General features: G+C 42.8%; 1 protein-coding gene across 9 annotated transcripts in view; it reads left to right on the top strand.

Moving 5' to 3' along the window:
- Positions 1-6006: 6006 nt before the first annotated feature.
- MID2 (midline 2) overlaps positions 6007-23438 on the top strand; it is a 108949-nt gene continuing 91517 nt past the window's right edge. Inside the window, exons 1-3 of one of the 9 annotated variants that reach the window (XM_027089564.1) lie at positions 6709-6820; positions 18143-18374; positions 18650-19365. In XM_027089564.1, coding sequence (XP_026945365.1) covers positions 18706-19365 — 660 coding nt within the window. In that variant the 5' untranslated portion in view covers positions 6709-6820; positions 18143-18374; positions 18650-18705. Of the gene's footprint in view, positions 6198-6603; positions 6821-9444; positions 9576-9600; positions 9626-11242; positions 12551-18142; positions 18375-18649; positions 19366-23438 lie in introns of those variants that run through there. The other 8 variants (XM_027089566.1, XM_027089568.1, XM_027089567.1 and 5 more) reach the window with 8 other exon arrangements.

The raw sequence follows: 23438 nt of genomic DNA on the forward strand, positions 1-23438 counted from the left end.
AGGCTTCTCCGAGTATGTGATGCATAACCTGAAAGAAGGAACTAGAACAGCTATGTGAAGAGTGGAAGGAAGAGCACTCCAGCAGAGGGAGAGAACTTGCAAAGTTTTGGGGATGGCCAAGAGTTTGTGGTTCAAGGGGTGTCGGAAGGCTAGTGTGTTTGGATTGTAGTGAGCAAGGGTGAGAGTGGATGGAGTGGGAGAGGTAGACAGGGGCCAGCTAATGCCAAGTCTTATAGACCATGTCAAGAAATTTGCATTTTACTCTAATGGCCATGAGAGGAGAAAGTAAAATGGTCAGATTTCCATTTTTAAAAGATCACTTTGATTGCAGTACTGATTGCAAGAGGGCAAAAGTAGAAGAGGGGAGACCCAAATTAAAACTTGATGGATTGAACATTGGGTGTTGTGGAGGGGAGAGCATCAAGGATGACATCCCAGTATCTGGTTTAAGCAATTGGGTGGGGTGCCATTTGCTGAGATGGGGAGGACTAGAAATCGATAGGTCTCTTTTGGTCACATTAAGTTAGCGCTGTCCATGAGGCATCCAGGTGGAGATGTGAAATAGTCAGGTGGAGATGTAAGTCTGGACTCAGGGGAGAGGTCTGAGCTGAAGAGCTAAAGTGGGGATTGTACTTAAATCACGGAACTAGAAGAGGTCACCTAGGAAGTGTAGCTGTAGGTGGAGAAGACAGCCAAGGACCAAGGCTTGGCTCACACCAACCTTTAGAGGTTGAAGAGCAGGAGGAGGAAGCAACAGATCCCGAGGAAGAGGCAGTGAGATGGGAGAAAAACCTGGAGGATGTGAAGTCACAGAAACTAGACCCTAAGTGACCCGGTGCGCTGGTTAGGAAGTCACGGTGAGCCAGAAGGTTTAGGCTTGGCCCTAAAGATTAAAGCTCTAGGAAGCCCGTGAGCCACAACTACTGAGCCCATGTGTCACACCTACTGAAGCCCGCGTGCCTAGAGCCCGTGCTCCGCAACAAGAGAAGCCACCGCAATGAGAAGCCCACGCACGGCAACGAAGAGGAGCCCCTGCTCACCGCAAGTAGAGAAAGCCCACACGCAGCAACGAAGACCCAACGCAGCCAAAAATAAATAAATAAAATAAATTTTTAAAAAAGAAAACTTTAAAAAAGAAAGCTCTAAAAAAAAAAAGAAAGCTCTAGGGAAATATTTACCAATGTACTATAGATTTCAAACAGATGCGTTCATTGTAACAAACACAGTAATTCAGATAAATTACAAAATTAATGAAAGCAATACCAAAATATAGATCAAAAGTGAATAAGAAATACCAGGAGCATGCCATTTCTTCATACTGGGAATGTATTTATTTTGAACATGGCCTGTTCACAGCTGGTTTTAGAACAATGTCTTATTGATGAGCCCGTGCCAAAGTACTTTTCACCATCCTGTTAAGAGCCCCCTGGTTAGAAAAGCCTTCAGTCAACCTCTGGATTTCAGACAACTAGCTGCTTCTTTTGAGAGCAGCATGAAGGTTCCCTTCTGCAGAAGCAACAATGCTCTTGTGCAACAAAATCTCCCTTCTGTGATTTTTTTCCTTCTGAAACAGACTGGGTTCTGTGCTTCTCTCTGTAGAAAGTATCTGGAGCGTTCCCCTGCCTACCCCGCCCCCCTATTTGTAGTTAGAAAAAAAGAGCCCATGAGCTGTCCCTTTCATACTCTCGGACTCTGGTGTCCTGAGTCTGCTTCAGATTAATTCAATTAAACACCTCAAGCTGAATCTGTCAATTGTCTTTTTTTTTTTGCCATGGGCCTGATTTACTCTGCTAATAGGATCAACACATGTTATATACAAAGGTAACCATTAAATAATTATAAACAAATAATTTCACCCCATACTCCCAGCTGATTTTGCATCTCCTGCCAAATACAAAACATTTACTTTAATACATTTACAGCGATAATTTGCATAAAACTACTGAAAGTGGGGATATTTTCAAAGCAGCTGCTTATGTGATGTGATTAGCAAAATCTCCCTACCCCATCCCCATCCACCCACGCTATTCGTCATTGCTTTGAGTTAATACATTGAAGCCCTCTGTTAAAATTAAAACATTATCTACAGAGACAAATGAAGTTATTAACATTTAGTTCAAATTAGTTGATTGAAATCCTTAATCAGTAAGGTCCTTTGTGAAAGGAACCCAGAAGCAGTGTTAAGTTTTGAGGAAGGAAAAGGAAAGGTCCAGAATATGGGCTGCTGCTCGGGGAGGGAAGATGGGTTTGGGGCACTCTGTATAGAGCTCTGGTAAGCCAGGGAATAGCTTGAAAGCACTGGAAGCTCAGGCGGAGGGGAGACTGCTAAAAAGTAAAGGAAAGGGTGGTTTCTAAAGGACAATAAAAGCCATTAAAAGCAAGTCTCCTTTAAGTGACAGTTCTGCCAAGAGCCAGCTAGCTTGTTTCCGGTGTGTCTATGATGAAAGTGGTCATTTCTTCACATTTTAGAAAATTCTCCAGCTCTCTGTAGGGATCATATCAAGTGAGGTTAAAGAATTCTCAGGCGTCAATTGACTTCTGACTCAACTTTGGGATTTTTGGAGACATATCTTAAAAAAAATTTAACTACAAAAGAAATTCTCATTGTAGAATATTCAAACAGTTATAACATACATAGAATCAAACCTGGGGACTTCCCTGGTGGTCCCGTGGCTAAGACTCCGTGCTCCCAATGCAGGGGGCCTGGGTTCGATTCCTGGTCAGGGAACCAGATCCCATAGGCGGCAACTAAGAGTTCGCATGCCGCAACTAAAGATCCCACGTGCAGCAACTAAGACCCAGCACAGCCAAATAAATAAATAAATATATTTTTTAAAAACCACCTTGAAAATAAAACCTGAATGATCCCCTCAACATCCACCACAATTCTAGGCTCACACTATTTTACACTGTGCTTCCAGGTTACTTTCTATGCATTTACTGGCATATACATACATCTATTTTCTTACACAAATACAACAAGCTCTACCTGTTCTGTATACCTCCTTGTTCTTTTTAAAATTTGTTTTATTGTGGTAAAATGTACATAACGTAAAATTTACCATTTTAACCAATTTTGAATGTACAATTCAGTGGTATTAAGTACATTCACAATGTTGTTTAACCATCACCACTATTCAATTCCAGAACTTTTTCCATCATCCAAAATAAAAACTCTGTAACCATTAAAGAGTATGCCCTCATTCTCCCCTCCCCTCAATCCCTGGTAACCTCTATTCTATTTTCTGTCTCTATGCTCCTCTTTCTTGCAAAATTGTTTTTGAAAAGGTAATACACAAACATTATTAAAAAATTCAAACAATACAAAAGGGCAAATACAATGTTAAATACTTCTTCTCCTATGCTTGACTCCCAGGGAACCAGGTAATCAGTTTCTTAGGTATCTTTACTGAAGAGTCTGTGCGCATACAAGCACACATGGACAGACATATACCTTCCCCCCTTTTTTACATAGTAGTAGCAAATCATACACAGCTTGCTCTTTTCACTTAATATCTGTGATATATAAATATATATAATACATATATATATAATTCTTATACATACACTTCTGTTATGCTAGGATCATTTTATTTCTGACTCAATTTTTTTAAATTAATTTTTTATTGTGGCAAAAAGCATATAACATAAAATTCACCCTCCTAACAATTTCTAAGTGTACAATACCATATTGTCACCCACATGCACATTGTCGTGCAACAGATTCCCCAGAGCCCCTCACCCCAGTCCTGCATGACTGAAACTCTACATCCACAAAACAACTCCTTCCCTCCCCTTCCCTCCAGCCCCTAGCGTGCACCATTCTGCTTTCTGTTTCTATGACTTTGACTACTTTTGGTACGTCCTATAAGTGGCATCATACAATATTCGTCCTTCTGTGACTGGCTTATTTCACTTAGCATATTTATCCTCAAGGTTCATCCATGTCATAGCATATGATAGGATTTCCCTCTTTTCTAAGGCAGAATGTATATGCCATATTCAGTGCATATACGCTGAATGTATATGCCACATTTTCTTTATCCATTCATCTCTCCATGGATATTTAGGTTGCTTTTAATTCTTGTTATTGTGAATAATGCTGCAATGAACATGGGGGTGCAAATATCTCTTTGAGGGTCTGCTTTCAATTCTTTCATATATATTTCCAGAAGTGGGATCGCTGTATCATATGGTAGTTCTATTTTTAATTTTTTGAGGAACCTCCTTACTGTTTTCCATAGCAGTTGCACCATTTTACATTCCCACCAACTGTGTACAGTGTTCCAATTTCTCCACATCCTCACCAACACTTACTATTTTGTTTTTTGTTTTTTTAATACTGGTCAGACTAACAGGTGTGAGATGATATCTTATTGTGGTTTTAGTTTGCATTTCCCTGATGAATAGTGATGTTGAGCATCTTTTCATATGCTTGTTAGCCATTTGTATATCTTCTTTGGAGAAATGTCTATTCAAGTCCTTTGCCCATTTTTAAATTTTATTTATTTATTTATTTATTTATTTATAGCGGTATGCGAGCCTCTCACTGCTGTGGCCTCTCCCTTTGCGGAGCACAGGCTCCCGACGCGCAGGCTCAGTGGCCATGGCTCACGGGCCCAGCCACTCCGCGGCATGTGGGATCTTCCCGGACCGGGGCACGAACTCGTGGCCCCTGCATCGGCAGGTGGACTCTCAACCACTGCACCACCAGGGAAGCCCCTTTGCCCATTTTTTAATCGTGTTATTTATTTTGTTATTGGGTTGTAGGGGTTCTTTACATATTAACCCCTTATCAGATACATGGTTTGCAAATATTTTCTCTCCTTTCTTGACTTTTCACTGTTGATTCTCCTGTTGCACAGAAATTAAGTTCGATGTAGTCCCACTTGTCTATTTCGCCTGTGCTTTTGGTGTGACTCTTTTACTTCTCTCAGGGCCAGACTTTCATCAGGATAGCTTGGTTGTGATTTTTGCCTTCCTTTCCACCTCAGTACTCTCTAGCACATTGTTTTGTTTTGTTTTTAAATAAATTTATTTATTTATTTTTGGCTGCCTTGGGTCTTCGTTGTGGTACGCAGGCTTCTCATTGCCGTGGCTTCTCTTGTTGCCGAGCACAGGCTCGCGGGCTCTAGACTGCAGGCTCAGTAGTTGTGGCGCACAGACTTAGTTGCTCCGCGGCATGTGAGATCTTCCCGGACCAGGGCTCGAACCCCTTGTCTCCTGCATTGTCAGGCAGATTCTTAACCACTGCACCACCAGGGAAGTCCTAGCACATTGTTTTACAGGGGTGTTGGCTAATTACTATTGGTTCTCTGATGGGATACACCCAGAATTACCTTAATTTTTCTGGAATCATTCCCATGGAAGGTAATGCGAGGCCTGTGTGAGAGGGGGTTGTTTCCTCCCATTTTCTCACTTCTTTCCCTTTCATCTCCCCTTTTTCTCCCCTTCCAGAATCTCCTCTGGGGCCTCCTCCTTCCCTCTCCCACTCTCCTCGTGAGTGGGGCAGTGGTCTCTGAGACAATGACAGGTCAGCCCAAGGGCTTACTCCAGACCAATGAGCGCTTCTGGGTTCCAGATGGACCAATTAGCTTATTAGGGACATTGAATGCCTGTATGGCTGGCATCTGTCCCATTGTCCTCTTATTAACGACCCTCTTGTCCATCAAGGATTTGAATGTGTAAATGAAGCCGTATTCTCTCTCCCATTTTTTTTGTTTTGTTTTTAAATTTTGGTGGCTTTAATCCATCCCCACAACTTCTGCCCAAGGCCAATAAAACACAGCCATTCTCCCTTTGTAAAAAGAAAGAGGGGTTGGGTTTCCTTCAATTGTCTGCCCTTTTCTGTCTCCTCCACTATTTTTGTTTTACTCTGTAGTTAACTTTGCATAGAGCAGCTTCGCTCGAGGACCTGTGCGGTGGACCTAGGCACTCTTTTCTCACTGCCGGTTGCAACCGCCTTTTCGTTGTTCTAATCTGGGGGTTTGTGGGACCAGGGGCTTGGCGGCTGGGAGAAGAGTTTGGCCAGAGCCTTCCTTCTGCATTTCACACACATTCTGCTCTCGCTCTCTCTCTCTTACTTACACACACACACACACACACACACACTCTCACACACACCCGTTCGGGCCCCTCTCCGTGTGTCTTCCTTCAAGATGACAGGGCGCTGGAGAAAAGGCTGCTGGAATCAGCTGGTAGGTACAGTAGTAGCCCGAACCCCACCCACCCGCTGCCTTTGCTCGCTCAGGTTTCTCCGGTCACTCCTGCCAGGGGAGAAAACATGTAAACGCGCCTCCAGAGGAGGGGCAGGGGGAGCTGGGAGCGGCGGGGGCGGCGGAAGGTGAGCCGGGGAAGGTGGCCGAGCACCGTGCTGCCGGGCCCTTCCCAGAGCTCCCTCGGGGCGGCAGTCCCAGCCCGGTTCGCCCCCACCCCATCCCCCTTTTCGTCAGGATTGCCTTTTTTTCCCCTCCTTCTGCGGCGGCGGAAATGACAGTGTGGTGCTGCCGCGGTGTCATGGTGCTGCCCCTGGACTGAGGAGCGAAAACTCTAAGTTTGGCTCGGGAGACCCAGCCGCGGTAGCTTGGCGGCCGCCGTGCTGTCCCCGGCGGGGCGCGCGGGCGGGCGGATCCCGGCTGCTGCGCGGCGGCGGCGGCGAAGGCGGGCGGCGGCCTAGAGCGGCGACGGCAACGGCGGCAGCGGCGGCGGCGGCGGCCGGGGAGCTCGCGCCGGAGCCCGAGCCAGTTCGCGCAGGAGGCAGGCGAGCACCCGGCGCCCTCGGGCGCGCCGAGGACATGGCCGGCAGCCGGGAATGCTCTGGGTAAAACGCGCCCCCTCGCCGCGGCCCTGGGGGCCGAGCGCCACCGCAGGCGCAGGGCTCGGCCCCGGCTCGGGCCGCGTCTCAGGTGCGGCCGGGGCCCGGCGCGGGCAGAAGGCTGCTCCGGGGCTCGGCGGGGCGTGATGACGGGGCCCGCGAGGCTCGAGGTGGCGGCGGCGACGGAAGGCGCCCCGGCCCGGCCCTGGCTTCCCGTTGCGCCGCTGGGGCCCGGGCACCCGTCGCTGCCCTCCTGGGACGGAGTTTGCACTCCGCGATGCGGGGCGGGGGCGGGTCCACGGCCTCCCGCGCAGCCCGGTGGGGCCGGGTGCGGCCCCTCGAGCGGTTCTCCTGGAGCCCGGGTGCTAGTCTGGGAAAGGGCACCGCCGCCTTCCCACGCTCCCGCGGCCGGCAGCCTCCTCGGCCCGGGCGGCGCCCCTCGGCCGCCCGGCGGTGGCTGCTGCGGCAGCCGGTTGCTGCGGACAGCCTGCCCGCAGGAAGGCCCGGCGAAACTTAATCCCTTTGCTGCCGGGGGAGCGATCCTCGAGTCTCCGTCTGGGTGGTTCCTTATTTCTGGCCTAGCTGTGAAAGCAGCTCAGTGGGGGAGAGGGAAAACTTATAGGTGCCCAGGACAGGCTGCGACTGAACCCGGGAGAGGTGGGGTTTTTCCATTCCTGGCTCGTAAGAATTAAGTAAATAACGGCGGAGTAGATTTACAGAAACATTTTCGGTGATAAGGATTAGGTTACTTAGCATTTCGTATGCAGCGCATTTCTTGGAGGTGTTTCTTCTCGGAGCAGGAAATTGGGATCCTGGGGTCCTTAGGTTCTTCACTTTCTCTCTTCCACACTCCCCTACCCGCCTTCACGCTCACTCGCCTTCTTCCTACGTGGTCGTCACACATCTACCTGCCCACCCGAATCTCTCACCAACCACCCGTCCCCTGGACTCCTCCCCATCAATCTGTGCACTCCCAGCCTCCCAGCCATGCAGCCTCTGGCTTGTGAACCACTTTGCCTTTTTGAGGGTTTCTGAGTGTGGGGAGGGTGCATGGTGATGGTTGTTTGTGAAGAGGAGCCCTTATAAAGGAATATATTAGAGGCTATGTAAATAGACAAGTACTACTGTGTGTGAGTTGATTCTTCAGATTCTCAAATTGGGCCAAGAGGTCTGCCTTTAACCCCATTCTGTTCCCTCCCAGTACTCTAATCAGTTCTCTGGCAATGTTCCAAAAGAAGGGAACTGCTGAATAGGGAGACTCCCTCCGTACTCTACCCGGGCTGGTTACCCCTAACCCTCACATGCCCCTTTTCACTTCTCTCCACTGATCACTGCCCTGGGGGCGGGGGGGAAGAGTCTTTGCTATTTTTCTATATTCCTGCCCAATCAATTAACTTAATGCAGATATATAATGTAAATTAGATTTCTCCTGATTGTCCCTCACAACTTGATTTATGTGCTTGAAATACAAGTCTAGGAGCCAAGAAGATCAGAGAGTTCATTCCCAAATCTGATGTTGCATTGGCTTTGTGGCCTTAGGACATTCCTGTGACCTTTCACTTGTATGAAAGGCATCATATTGTGTACTGGCTATTGTGAGTCTTGGCATGGCCCTTTGAAGATGAAAGGGTTCTATAAACTCTCAGCACTATACTTTTCGAAGAAAGTTCTTCATTTACCTTTTATTGGGGTAATAGATTGGGTGTAAGTAGCAACCCTAGTTTACTGGGAACCCCCACTTGCCATTATAAATCCCCTTGGGAGCCAAATATATCACTCTACTTTGGTCCTAAGTCTGTTTCTTTTTTTTTTACTCTCGTGCACATGCAACTGAATGAAAACATACATAAAAGTAGGCATACAGAGTAATTGGCGATTATTTTACACTAAGGCTTGAATCATATCTAATGTACTCCAACCTAACAATCTGAGTCAGACTCATTTGAAAACATAACCTCACTAATTTTTAGCCCATATGGGGTCAGGTAGTTAATTTCTACTGAAAAGTGGCATAAATAATTTTAGTCATGGCTACCTGAGCATGATTAGCATCTAGCAGTGGTGAGTCAATAATATTTATTAAAAGCACCTACAGCGTGCAGAATCCTCTGTTGACTGGTCTAAGGCCGCAGCCTTGGCCTTGTATCTTGGCCTCCTGCTTGTTTAAGGCCTACCTCCTTACTTGCAGCTCCGGGATTAGGCCAGGGAGGGGCTGTGCAGGGCTGGGGTAGAGGCTATAGGGACATGAAGGAGCAATTGTTTCCCTCCCATTCACTTTCGTGACTACTAGACTCCTCATCTAGCATGTTGTACCTTGCAAGGCCACCCCCCGGGGAAGTACTGCCGCAAATCAGAATGACTTGCTTGCTTCATGAACATATCATCTGAACAGTGCAAACTGATTTAGGTGAAATTGGTTTAGTTAATCCCTCCTCTAAGTGCAGGGCAACTTGCTCAAACTTGTATATCCTAAAGCAGTGCCAGTGGAGTCTCATAATAGCGTCCAAAAATTGCTGTGGGTAGTGAGCCTGTCCATTCCCTCATCCCTCCTCCCATGAAATCTGCTGACACCATGACAGTTGAGAAGGAAACTGCAGAAGGAGTATGTCTTTGCTACTTGGTGAAGAGGAGAGAATGTCCTCCCTTGACTCTGTCCCTTAGTACTCAGGTTCTCTCTTTCCCAACAGGGACAGACAGCCCTAAAAAGGAGGTGAAGACAGGGCGGAGGCACAGAACGTGTCTCAAATGGCTGTTCTCAGAGGTACCTGCTTGGCCTTGTGTGTGTGTGTCATTCAGTCTCTATGGGTCTTGGTAAGTCCCTAGCTGTTAGGCCATGGTCCTCTGCTGCTAGTGGAGGCCAGGGGGTGTTCCATTTCCAGTTAGCATTAAGTTTGTGGTCTTCTCTTCTGTGCAAAAGGGGAACATGTGGTACTGTGTTTGTGAAGCACCTCCTTACTTAGGCTGAGTGCCTTGACTTAGAGCATTGCATCACCAAGATATGACATGTAACATGTTGATACCGGATATACGACAGTTCAGGAGAGTTCACAGTTGTTCACTTTTTGATGAATGAAATTTGGGTACCAAGGTGGTGTTGTGCTAATGTCTGTATTTCAGGTCTCTCAACAAACATTGTGTTCATCACTGAGCAGTGTGAAAAATAGACTAGAAAAGTGTTTCTCAACCAGTGTGTTGTATCATGCTAACATGTGAGAAGACCAGATGAGTGGTGTTGAGACAAGAAGTTCCAACTCCAATGATCCCCTCTGTACGGGCTGCTAGCCCTCTTTTTATTTCCCTTCTCTTCCAAGGATCAATATATGTTTCTGTCTCCATTTTCATGAATTAAAACTCTGCTAAGAGTCTTCTGTGGGCACTGGAGGTTTGTGGCTCTTTCTACAGTTTCTCTTTTTCCATCTTCCCCTTCTCCATGATCACAGCCAGACATATTCTTTTTGACAGTCTCCCAGCTCCTGCATTGCCCTTAGAAATCCTGTAAGCTGCTAAGACTACTAGATGGTTAAAGTATGGGTGGTGGAGGGATTTTGAGTAATGTGCCAACATCCACTACTCCCTTCTCTGTGTTGGGTTCAACTGAATACATAATAAGGGTGTTGGTTCTGCCTAAGTGGGTTAGCAAAGTATCCTTAGGAAGACTTGTTCTACTTGGGTTCTTTTCTCCCTGCAGAGCTCTGACTGCCTGACCTTGGGCTTTGTCTCAGACTCTTTCCTGCAGGTCAGACTCCTCTAGTTGATGAACAGCATCCCCAGTCTCTGAATCTTCCTCTTACAGAGACCAGAAGATCTGATAACAAATTCATTATATAACCTAAAATCCTCCTGAAACAGAAAATCCCGGTATTTACAGTTTTCCCAGTTAGGGGTATAATGTATGGGCATGGTAGACAGTGCTAATGCAGGACAGTGACATGTCTGAATGTATACAGCTCAGAGATAGAAAAATGGTTTACGGTCCAGAATCCTCCATCGCTTTGTCTATAGCCCTTTGTTCAGTGTTGCTAAGATCCATGTGGTTCCCAGGGGAGTAGAAGCTTGATTTCAAATAGGCTTCTGTTCTCTGTCCCTTGTCTCTGACCTGAACTTGGGGTCCTCTCAGCCTAACACTCAACAGCATGCCCTACATACATATATTGCCAGTTTTATTCTGTAGAAGTAGAGATGACTGCCCAGTTTGGGGGGGGGGCACTGAACATTAAAAAATTTACAAATATTTTATTGGGTAACAGATTGGGAAAAGCAGTCCTAGAATAGATGGAAAGCTGTGCTGGTAGCAGTAGGTAAATTAAGTTTGTTCTCCAATCTGGAAACTGCTAGTGTAATTGGCATTAAGATAAAGGTGTTATGAATTATACTTAATGATTTGTGACAATTATCATGTGTTACCTTGGTAAATCTATTTCTTGGTTACTTAGATTAATCTATTGTGTTTGTAGCAGATCTAGGACTTTTAGTTCTGCTATTGTGATATTCCTTTTAATGTTTATGATGACTATATTGTATAAAATAGCCAATGGCTGGATTTAGGAGCTAATTATTAAAAAAAAAAGATCATTAAGGAACTTCCCTGGTTGAGACTTCGCCTTCCAATGCAGGGGGTATGGGTTGGATCCCTGGTGGGGGAGCTGGGATCCCACATGCCTTGGGGCCAAAAGGCCAAGACATGGAACAGAAGCAGCATTGCAACAAATTCAATAAAGACTTTAAAAATGGTTCACATCAAAACCATCTTTAAAAAAAAGTATAGGTCTCAAGTCATTAAAAAAATCATTAAATCCATGTACTGTAAAATATTAAGTAGGCTTTAATAACCTATTAGACAGGAACTGGCTCTGGTGCTGTCAGTCTGTAATCAACCTCCAGTCCTGAGCTCACCCTGTGTGTGATAAAAGCTTAAGAAAAAAGAAGAGAGACAGTTCTTCCCTTTGCGGGGGACTCCAGTCTAACAGGGGAGACATATGAGCATAATAAATACCACAAGAAGACTCATGGCCCTCCGGAAAACTTGTGGGGGAGTGTAATTGTCCTCCGTTATGTCAACCATGCATTTGGGGTGAATTTCCAAACATGTGCTATTTCCTTAATAACTTGCTCTGTATCTGTCATCTGTGAATGTGTGTTGAGAATATCTGTATTTTTAAAGCAAGTTAATAATTTTATTTTATTCTCATCTGATCCTCACAAGAGCCTGTGAGATGGGTAGGGCAGGTATTTTTCATTTGACAGATGAGGAGGCTGTGGCCCAAACAGTTTAAATGTCTTACCTGGGATCACTCAGCTAATTCAGTTTAGAGCTAGGACGACAACCAGGCTCTGTTGTGAGGATCAAATGAGATAGTGGCTTTGGAACCATTTGAAAAGTGTAAAACTGGTACACAAATGTAAGGTGACTGTTATTATTAATTATGCTTACTGACCGCCTAACCTCTTTTTTCTGGGTTTCTATTTTCAGTCTATCTTTTTAGGGTGAGAATTCTATGCGTTGGTTGCCTTTTATGTTCCCAAATGATCATTTCTGAAATTAAAGAGGTCTTTTCCTATTAATAGTATTCTAGGATTTGGTTGTCTTCCTTTTCTTCCAAAAGGTGTTGTCATTAGTTTGTACTCCCATGGGACTCTCCTCACCTTTAGTTGTTCCCTGGAACACCCATTATATCTTCTTTGAAGTACAACAGGCAAAACCAGCCACTGTCCTTGGGCACCTTGGCTTAGCCAAGGGTAAGTAATGCATTTTGTTTATTTCCAGTTCCTTTCATGATGATGCCCATTCTTGTCAGCCTTTCTTTTCTTTTTCTTTTTCTTTTTCTTTTTTGGTATGCGGGCCTCTCACTGTTGTGGCCTTTCCCGTTGCGGAGCACAGGCTCTGGACGCACAGGCTCAGCGGCCATGGCTCAGGGGCCCAGCCGCTCCGCGGCACGTGGGATCTTCCCGGACCAGGGCACAAACCCGTGTCCCCTGCATCGGCAGGCGGATTCTCAACCACTGCGCCACCAGGGAAGCCCTGTCAGCCTTTCTAGTCACACTAATAAATAAGACTTGTGTCTTGAGGAGCTGGTTTTCAGTAATCCAAGGTGTCTTTCCTATGTGGTAACAGATAGCAAGAGCTCTGTAATAATAGGATGTCAGAGCTGGAACACATGTTAAAGAGATTGTCTGGTGATTCTAGTCCAACTTGAATGACATTTTACAGTTAAGGGAACATCGGACTAAGCCAGGACTCATTTGCTCATCCTCCAAGGCAGAGAGGCAGTTTCTGGTGTTTTTAGGAAGAGCTCATGGGACATTACTGTTAATATCCTGAAGAATGTAAATTCTACAAGCCAGCTGAATCCTCATTGTACAGCCCAGGGGTCAGGTTGGGTTTTATACTCATGGTCTTTCTGTGAAGAAAGGGAGACTGTGGCTCCTCAGGTAGGTAATGAGAGCCCAGACCCGTGTTCCGTGGATCTGGAAGATGAACACTAGATGGAATATAAGCTGTTGAAATAAGTAGGCATTTAATTATGTTCAAATAACACTTGAAATAATAGCATTCTGCCAAGTGCAGATCATGACTTCTCTCTCTGATCAGAGTTAACCGAATTTTGGATTTGAAGGGCAATGCTGAAATCAATCTTTCATTTTGTAAGTGCAGAATGTATTATTTTTATTTTAATCGTCTGCATTGAAAACTCCTCCTTTGTATTTCTATCTACTCACACAGTCTTATGATACCTTCTTAAAGTTTATTCTCATCAACTTTTTTTTCAGGAGTCTCAGCCTGAAGGGGGGTGCAGGGTGACGATAAGCCATACAGAAACAGTTTTATACTAGAACAAGGGCAAATACATAAGCATCCTTATTTGACTACACAGCAGTAACTAAATGATATGGAAGGGAACAAATCAGTGGATGTGGATGTGGGCATTTGTTTCTTAACATGGCATTTGGTCTGCCCGCCTAGGCATTTCATCAGTGCATTTTTATGGCAAACCATTGTGTTTTCTGGCAAAAGCTTCATGATTGCCTGTCATTCAGTGACACTCTACCAGGTTTACATCCTGTCTTTATCCTTAGTGTATTCTCTAATTCTGCATAGATTAATGATTCACAAGCTTTTTGAAGTTGCAGCACTGCCATTGTTTTATTTTTTGTCCTACCACTTCCTCCTGTACTTCCTAAAGGTATTTTGTGATCTAGGAGTCAAATATTTTTTAGGAGTCTTATCATTTTTAAATGAATAAAAAATTGGGAGCTGATAATTTTCTGACACCCATTGATCATTAGAGATGTCCCAGGTATTGCAAAACCTAGACAGGGAATCACTAACCTAGAAGAGCAATTGAAAGGAGTAAGCAATTCAGTAGAGTTTAGAAATAGTACATAATTACACAGTTGACAGTATGGAATAGTGGTTAGGTGTTTGTTCACACTCTGGATTGTGGGTTTGAATCTGTTTTAAAAATTAAGGTAAAATCCATATACCATAATATTCACCATTTTAAAGTGTACAATTCAGTGGTTTTTAGTATATTCACAAAGCTGTGCAATCATCACTGCTAAATCCTAGACATTTTCATCATCGTCAAGAGAAAACCCATACCATTAGCAGCCACTCTCCATTCCCTCTACCCCCATGCCCCCCGACCCAGGCCCTTGACAAACACTAATCTACTTTCTGTTCTTATGGGTTTGCCTATTCTGGGCATTTCCTATAAAGGGAATCATATAATCTGTGACCTTTTGTGACTAGCTTCTTTTACTTAGCATAATGTTTTCAAAGATTATCCATGTCGTAGCATGTATCAGTACCTCATTCCTTTTTCTTGCTAAATTATATTCTGTTGTATGGACATACCACATTTGTTTATCTGTTCATAAGTTGAGGGACATTTGGATTGTTTCCACCATTTGGTTATTGTGAATAATGCTGCTATGAACATTTGTGTACAAGTTTTTGAGTGAGCATATCTTCAGTTCTTCTGGATCATATGGTAACTCTACATTTAACATTTTGAGGAACTGCCAAACTATTTCCCAAAGCAGCTGCATCATTTTACATTCCCACCAGCAATGTATGAGGGTCCCAATTTCTCTATATCCTGGCTGACATTTGCTATGTTCTTAAATTATGGCCATCCTAGTGTGTGTGAAGTAATATTATAGGTATCCTAGTGAGTGTAAAGTGGTATCTCAATGTGGTTTTGATTTGTATTTCCCTAATGGCCAATGATGTTGAGTACATTTTCATATGCTTACTGATCATTTGCATATCTCCTTTGGAGAAATGTCTATTCAGATCCTTTGCCATTTAAAATATTTTTTTGCCTTTTTATTGTTGAGCTGTAAGAGTTCTGTGTATTTCTAGATACTTGACCTGTATCACATGTATGATCTGCAAATATTTTTCCTATTCTGTGAGTTGTCTTTTCACTTTTTTGATGGTGTCATTTATAGTACAGAAGTTTTAAATTTTGATGAAGTCCAATTTATTTTTTTTCTTCAGTTATTTGTGCATTTGGTGTCATCTAAGAAACCCTTGCTTAACCTAAGTTCATGAAGATTTACACTTACGTTTCCTTCTAAGAGTTTTATAGTTTCTGTGCTTACATTTAGATTGTGGATCCATTTTGAGTAAATTTTTATGTATAGTGTGAGGTAGGGCTGTAACTTCATCCTTTTGCATGTGGGCATCCGGTTATCCCAGAACCACTTGTCAAAAAGATTATTATTTCCCTGTTGAATGGTTTTGGAACCCTTATCAAAAGTCAGTTGACCATAAATATGTGAGTTTATTTTTGGACTCTCAGTTTTATCTGGTTTTGAATCTTAACTTTGCTACTTGCAAACAAGTGTGACCCTGGACACATTACCTTTTTTGTTGTTGTAAAATAGTACCTGCCTTTTAGAGGGTTGTTGTGCCTGGCACATGGCAAAAGCACAATAAATTTAAAGGGGAAATGTGCTTAGGTAATCAGGGAGGTAGGGAAAATGGGAGATAGGTTGAAAGGATGCTGAAATATTAGGAGTGACCAGAACAAGGTGGCCTCATAAATGAGAGATGAGATGAACAGATGTTTGGAGAAGTTGCAAAAATACTCAGTTCCCCGAAATTGTAAAATAAAACAGAATAGAAACAGTATAATAGAAAAAGTTACTTACCATAAGGAACAGAGTGTAACCATCTTATATTATTCTCTATACAGCCGAAATCAGTTAAGGTAGTTATTTTAAAGCACTGATGTTTGGCTTTTTTTCTGCCAAGGACTCTTTTGAGAACATTTTGAATGCTATGGACAACCCTCTCCCCGTGAAAGTGTATATATGATATACATACAGCATCCTTTAAACATTTCTAGAAGTTTCAGGAATCCCTGGTTAAAAATCCTATTTTGACCTTATCCAAGGCAATCCTGACCCATAGCATGCTTTCCTAAGCTTAGTTTCATAGTGAGGTTCAAGTGTCTCACGTAGTCAGGAACAACTTTTAGGACTGCAGGAAAATTCGCAGAGCTTTTCCTCTGTACAGAAGAATTAATATGGCGTGATCCTAAGATTTAGAAGAGTTGTGGTACTCTAATTGTTTTTGTAAAGGTTACAACACAGAGGCAGGTCTATCAGCAATGCATCTTGACCAACTATAATTTTGGCAGGAGGCCTTACTCGATTCTCCCAGGTAGCTTCCAACACAGACACTGAGGAATGCAGACCTGCAGTTCTGGAAGAGGCAGTAATAGAAATGCAGAGTAAGGTGGAGATGGGCCTAGAAGAAAGAGGTATGATTCTGAAAGGGACTAGGAGTGAGAGGCAGATTCAGAGAAACTCAGAGGGACACAGAGAGACACAAATAGAAGTGGAAACATGGTGTCTATAAGCCCTCTTGTAAATAGTCAAGATATTTGTCAAGTGAAGGAGGTGAGATGATTGAAATAAAGGTGTGTGGGAAAGAGCACAGGCCTTGGCATTAGACTGCCCCAGTGCTCTGGGTGTGTGTGTTCCTGGTTCATTTACTTAATAACACTGAGCCCCAGTTTCCCAACCATAATATGCGTATAGTATTAGTACCTTCCGTACAGCCTTCCTGATAGAATTTAATGAAATATTGTGTGTAAAGTTCTTAACATGGCACTCAGAATACAGGAGGTACTCAATAAATGCTAGGCCCCTTCTTTAACTTCCTCTACTTGAAGGGATCCTTCATTTAACAATTTTTAAATACTCTGTGAGTGTGAGACACTGTACTATGAATAAAAATATGAAATAGTTGATGCCCTCAAGGAGCAAGGAGGGTTAGCTGGAGACACAGATGTGTAAATGAAATAAAACAGAATGTTCTGGAAGCCACCAAGTGGTTGAAGTGATAAACATGTTCAGTGAGAGAACTCCTAGGTTTCTAGGCTTGGATGGTGACATTCAACAGATAGGGAAAATTGGAAGAGGAGCAGGTGTTTTGTTTTGGGGGGCAGGGAAGAATAGCAAGTTCATTTATGGACATGTTGAATTTGACCAATGGAACTACCAAAGGCAATATTCCTGCCTTGAGTGGAAGTTGGAATCTATCATCTCTAAAGTCTCTTCCAATTCTAAGATTCTATGATATATGTACATTTTAATTGTTTTACTTTTTCATCTCTATAGGTGAATGCTGATAGATGTTATAAGCTACAAAATACTAGCCAACAATTTCCAAGCTCTTGTAAATTGTAAAATAAGAACACCACACACCTCACTTTTTAAAAAAGTGGTTATACAAACATCTAAACTTATCAAACCAACTGAGAGTGACCGTTTTACAAAAAGATTCTTCACTTTTACAGTCCAATTTCCTATAGATTTCCATTAAATAGCTAGTTAGTTCAGTGCACTTAAAAGGTTTGATTTAGAAACAGCTTTTAGGGATCCATCTATTGTACTTATGCACAATGTATAATTGTACTCAGTATTTAAGTTTCCTGTGAGAGGGCTATGCAGATGTCTCTGACAGATGACAAAACCGGAACAAATACCAGTGGCGGAATCAAACTTTCAAGCCCTGATGAGAGTCTCCGGTGATAGTGAGATGATGACCAAAAGTTATTCAAAAGCAAAAGATGCCTTTCTCTTTCCTATAAATAAGATGAACACTTTAAACCAACAAAATATATTTTATACTTTTTATATTTTAATATTTTTCCTATTTGTCTCTAGTAACTCAGTTTACTAGAAATAGGATGGAACAGAAATTTCCATGTGTGGTAACAGGAGGTAATTCAAGTTCACACATCTGAAGAACTTATTATCCTGTGCTGAGAACTACATTTTTCTAAAGCTCTCTCTTCTCTTTTTATGCAGGCTCTGAGAATGGGATCATTTCAAGAACTAGAGAGTTAGTTTCAAATATGGCCTTGTTTTCCTTCCACTAGATGTGAAATAGGAGCAGCCTCTGTATTTTAACTGGAAGTAAAATAGAGAACAATACTGGAGAATGGAGACTGAGAATTTGGCAGGGCCTCAGGTGCATCATAGTCCAGGACAAGAGATGTCAGTGGAGAGGGTGTGTGAGAGACTGATCCGCACCAGTGTGGTGAGTTGGAACAGGAATGTGAGTCAGTAAACCGGGATTCAGAGATGGCCTCTAGTTTCTGTTTATTAGTGCAGGAAAATAAACCCAGGCATTTGTCAAAAACAAGGTTTAAAGGGGGAGAATGGCTTTTTGATTAATTCCCAGCTCACTTTCTTATTGCTCCAGCATCCCTGGGGAATCCAGCCTGTAAAACCTCCATTGGTTAGTGTGTAATTATGCTACATCCACGTTTCCTTTGGAAATGCTTAATGACTCCTGCTTCGTGTTCCTTGCAGGTGAAAGCCCAGCCTCTGCGGTTCTTAATGCCTCAGCAGGATTATTTTCACTAAAGATGGAAACACTGGAGTCTGAATTGACCTGTCCAATCTGCCTAGAGTTGTTTGAAGACCCCCTTCTGCTCCCTTGTGCTCACAGCCTCTGCTTCAGCTGTGCCCATCGCATCTTGGTCTCGAGCTGCAGCTCTGGTGAATCCGTTGAACCCATTACTGCTTTCCAGTGTCCTACGTGCAGGTATGTTATCTCACTGAACCACCGGGGCCTGGACGGCCTCAAGAGGAATGTGACTCTGCAGAACATTATTGACCGCTTCCAGAAGGCTTCCGTCAGTGGACCCAATTCCCCAAGTGAGAGCCGCCGGGAGAGGACTTACAGGCCCAGCAGCGCCATGTCTAGTGAGCGAATTGCTTGCCAGTTTTGTGAGCAGGACCCGCCAAGGGATGCAGTGAAAACATGCATCACCTGCGAGGTCTCCTACTGTGACCGTTGCCTGCGGGCCACGCACCCCAATAAGAAACCTTTCACCAGCCACCGCCTGGTGGAACCAGTGCCGGACACACATCTTCGAGGGATCACCTGCCTGGACCATGAGAATGAGAAAGTGAACATGTATTGTGTATCTGATGACCAATTGATCTGTGCCTTATGCAAACTGGTGGGGCGTCACCGAGACCATCAGGTCGCGTCCCTGAATGATCGGTTTGAGAAGCTCAAGGTAAGGGATCTGGGAGATACCCCTTACACGACTTTGTCTCTTTATACACAGTTATACAGTTAGCAAGTTCCCTAATAAACCAGGTCACTTTTTCTATATGACAAGTGAATTACCTCCAAATTCTTCTCGTGACAAATAGCCTCCTCGCCTGCAGGCTCTCACTGGAACCTGTTTCATCTGTTGCACAAACCTGTTTGCGTTCGTTCACGTCTGGCCAGTTCTGGGGGAATTAGCCTATGGCTCATACTAATAGTACGGCCAGAGAAACAGCAGCCTCTCTCCTCTGACAGTGATATATTGCACCCTATATCTCTTTGCCATGATCTTTCTACCTCTTCTTTTAAGTATGTGAGTACCCGTGTAGGTGTATTACAATTAGCATATGTGCTGATTTGCATATATATGTGTATAGCTATGGGAAGGTTGGGTGTGTCTCCGGTATGTATGGGTGGAGGTGTCTGAGTGTATCTATGTAGGTGAGAGGTTTTTGTGGAGGACAGTAGTGTATGTGTTTGCACACTCAGTACACTAAATAAGCAAAGTTTTGGTACTGGCCACTACAAATTGCCACTAAGCCCTTAAGAGGGGGCTAATTCTAAACCTGCCTTAAAAAACAGAGCAAAACAAAACAAACAGCCAGAAAAGGGACTTCAGTGTACCACGAAGTTAGGAGGGATAATCAAATACCTGAACTAAAAATTTAAACTGAAGGCAATAAATATTTAATCCAATATCATATTTTGTGCCAGTGTTCGTTTTGAAGTGCTTGTTTGCAGTCTCTGCCTGGGAAGTTCCTGTTCGGTGGCCAGAGTTTTCTGAAGTTGTTGTGCCAGCATAGTATTTATATGCAAGTCTAACTGCCTATTTTTTTTAAAGCACTACTACCTCACGTTGATGTTAACAAATGTCAGATCCAGCAAAATTGTTTTAGTCCCATTGCCTGTCTGCTATGTGGCTTGATTTCTCTTAAGAAGCTACTTAACAGAAATTCCAGAAAAATAAAATGTTTAACTGAATAATAAGATTACCACTCCAAAATCAGGCCTAGATATATAAGCCAAGCTGGAAGGAAGACCCAGATGGGATGGAAGGAAGGCAATAAAAGAGTGGAGATCTTCCTCTTGCCATGCTATGGAAAAGTCATTGTAACATATGTAAAAATTATGATGTTGGTGAGGGTAGTAATACTCAGAATAGGATACATTTTCCCTTCTGTAATTTATTGAAAACAATATTGAGAGTGACATTGACAATGGTTTGTGCTGTTTTTGATTTTTTATTTACATTTAATATTTATAAATTTGTACAAAGTTTAATGTTTGTTGATTTCACTAAGGGTGATATTCTCATTCATATCAAGACTGCAGAGAGCAACAATCTCAGTGGCTGCAATTTTTTTCCCATTTTTAATTTTTATTTATTTATTTCTTTAACATCTTTGTTGGAGTATAATTGCTGTACAATGGTGTGTTAGTTTCTGCTTTTTAACAAAGTGAATCAGCTATACATATACATATATCCCCATATCTCATCCCTCTTGCGTCTCCCTCCTACCCTCCCTATCCCACCCCTCTAGGTGGTCACAAAGCACCGAGCTGGTCTCCCTGTGCTATGCAGCTGCTTCCCACTAGCTATCTATTTTACATTTGGTAGTGTATATATGTCCATGCCACTCTCTCACTTCATCCCAGCTTACCCTTCCCCCTCCCCGTGTCCTCAAGTCCGTTCTCTACGTCTGCATCTTGATTCCTGTCCTGCCCCTAGGTTCTTCATAACCATTTTTTTTTTAGATTCCATATATATGTGTTAGCATACAGTATTTGTTTTTCTCTTTCTGACTTACTTCACTCTGTATGACAGACTCTAGGTCCATCCATCTCACTACAAACAACTCAGTTTCGTCTCTTTATGGCTGAGTAATATTCCACTGTATATATGTGCCACATCTTCTTTATGTATTCATCTGTTGATGGACACTTAGGTTGCTTCCATGTCCTGGCTATTGTAAATAGAGCTGCAATGAACATTGTGGTACATGACTCTTTTTGAATTATGGTTTTCTCACAGTATATGCCCAGTAGTGGGATTGCTGTGTCATATGATAGTTCTATTTTTAGATTTTAAGGAACCTCCATACTGTTCTCCATAGTTGCTGTATCAATTTACATTCCTACCAACAGTGCAAGAGGGTTCCCTTTTCTCCACAACCTCTCCAGCATTTGTTTGTAGATTTTTTGATGATGGCCATTCTGACTGGTGTGAGGTGATACCTCATTGTAGCTTTGATTTGCATTTCTCTAATGATTAGTGATGTTGAGCATTCTTTCATGTGTTTGTTGGCTGTTTGTATATCTTCTTTGGAGAAATGTCTATTTAGGTCTTCTGCCCATTTTTGGATTGGGTTGTTTGTTTTTTTTTATATTGAGCTGCATGAGCTGCTTATATATTTTGGAGATTAATCCTTTGTCAGTTGCTTCATCTGCAAATATTTTCTCCCATTCTGAGGGTTGTCTTTTGGTCTTGTTTATGGTTTCCTTTGCTGTGCCAAAGCTTTGAAGTTTCATTAGGTCCCATTTGTTTGTTTTTGTTTTTATTTCCATTTCTCTAGGAGGTGGGTCAAAAAGGACCTTGCTGTGATTTATATCATGGAGTTCTCTTCCTATGTTTTCCTCTAAGAGTTTGATAGTTTCTGGCCTTACATTTAGGTCTTTAATCCATTTGGAGTTTATTTTTGTGTATGGTGTTAGGGAGTGTTCTAATCTCATACTTTTAAATGTACCTGTCCAGTTTTCCCAGCACCACTTATTGAAGAGCCTGTCTTTTCTCCATTGTATATCCTTGCCTCCTTTGTCATAGATTAGTTGTCCCTAAGTGTGTGGGTTTATCTCTGGGCTTTCTATCCTGTTCCATTGATCTATATTTCTGTTTTTGTGCCAGTACCATACTCTCTTCATTACTGTAGCTTTGTAGTATAGTCTGAAATCCAGGAGCCTGATTCCTCCAGCTCCATTTTTCTTTCTCAAGATCGCTTTGGCTATTCAGGGTCTTTTGTGTATCCATACAAATTGTGAAATTTTTTGTTCTAGTTCTGTGAAAAATGCCATTGGTAGTTTGATAGGGATTGCATTGAATCTGTAGATTGCTTTGGGTAGTATAGTCATTTTCACAATGTTGATTCTTCCAATCCAAGAACATGGCATATCTCTCCATCTGTTTGTATCATCTTTGATTTCTTACATCAGTGTCTTATAGTTTTCTGAGTACAGGTCTTTTACCTCCTTAGGTAGGTTTATTCCTAGGTATTTTATTCTTTTTGTTGCAATCGTAAAATGGGAGTGTTTCCTTAATTTCTCTTTCAGATTTTTCACCATTAGTGTATAGGAATGCCAGAGATTTCTGTGCATTAATTTTGTATCCTGCTACTTTACCAAATTCATTGATTAGTTCTAGTAGTTTTCTGGTAGAGTCTTTAGGATTCTCTATGTATAGTATCATGTCATCTAGTGGCTGCAATTCTTAGACTCCTAAGATGGTAGACCTTGGACTTGGTCTAGTTGAAGCCCTACGCCTTAAAGTGGTATAAATGGGGGCTTTGAGAGGTTAAGCAATTTGGTCAAAGTCCCAGAACTGGAACTGGAACTCAGCTTCTAGAGCTGAGTTGAATTAAGTACCTTTCTATTGCAGCCTGCTGTCACTTTGTTTTGGACCTAAATTTTCCCTATGAAATGTGATTTGAAACTTACTTTTATGCTCCAGCAACTGCACATTTCATGGGTCACAGATAAACGGTTAACAGAGTCAAGGAAAAGACATAGTATAAACTTAGAGTTTTTTAATGGCAAGAGTTGGGGGCGGGGTGCAGGAAGAGTGGGGGACATGGAGAGGTAGAACAATCTCTTGCCAAATATTTGCAGGTGTTGGAACTATAACAAGGCATTGGCCTTGAGAAATATTCCAAACAGAAAAATCTGTATCCATATGTACTGTTGAGATAACAAAAGACTGGATAGAATAAGCCTGTATCTACAGAGCACCAGCTTTTTGAAAACATCCGAAAACATGAAAACATTGGA

The sequence above is a fragment of the Aethalodelphis obliquidens genome, unplaced genomic scaffold (genome assembly GCF_003676395.1).
Source record: "Aethalodelphis obliquidens isolate GAN/ISIS:26980383/991018 unplaced genomic scaffold, ASM367639v1 scaffold66, whole genome shotgun sequence".
Classification (NCBI taxonomy): domain Eukaryota; kingdom Metazoa; phylum Chordata; class Mammalia; order Artiodactyla; family Delphinidae; genus Aethalodelphis; species Aethalodelphis obliquidens.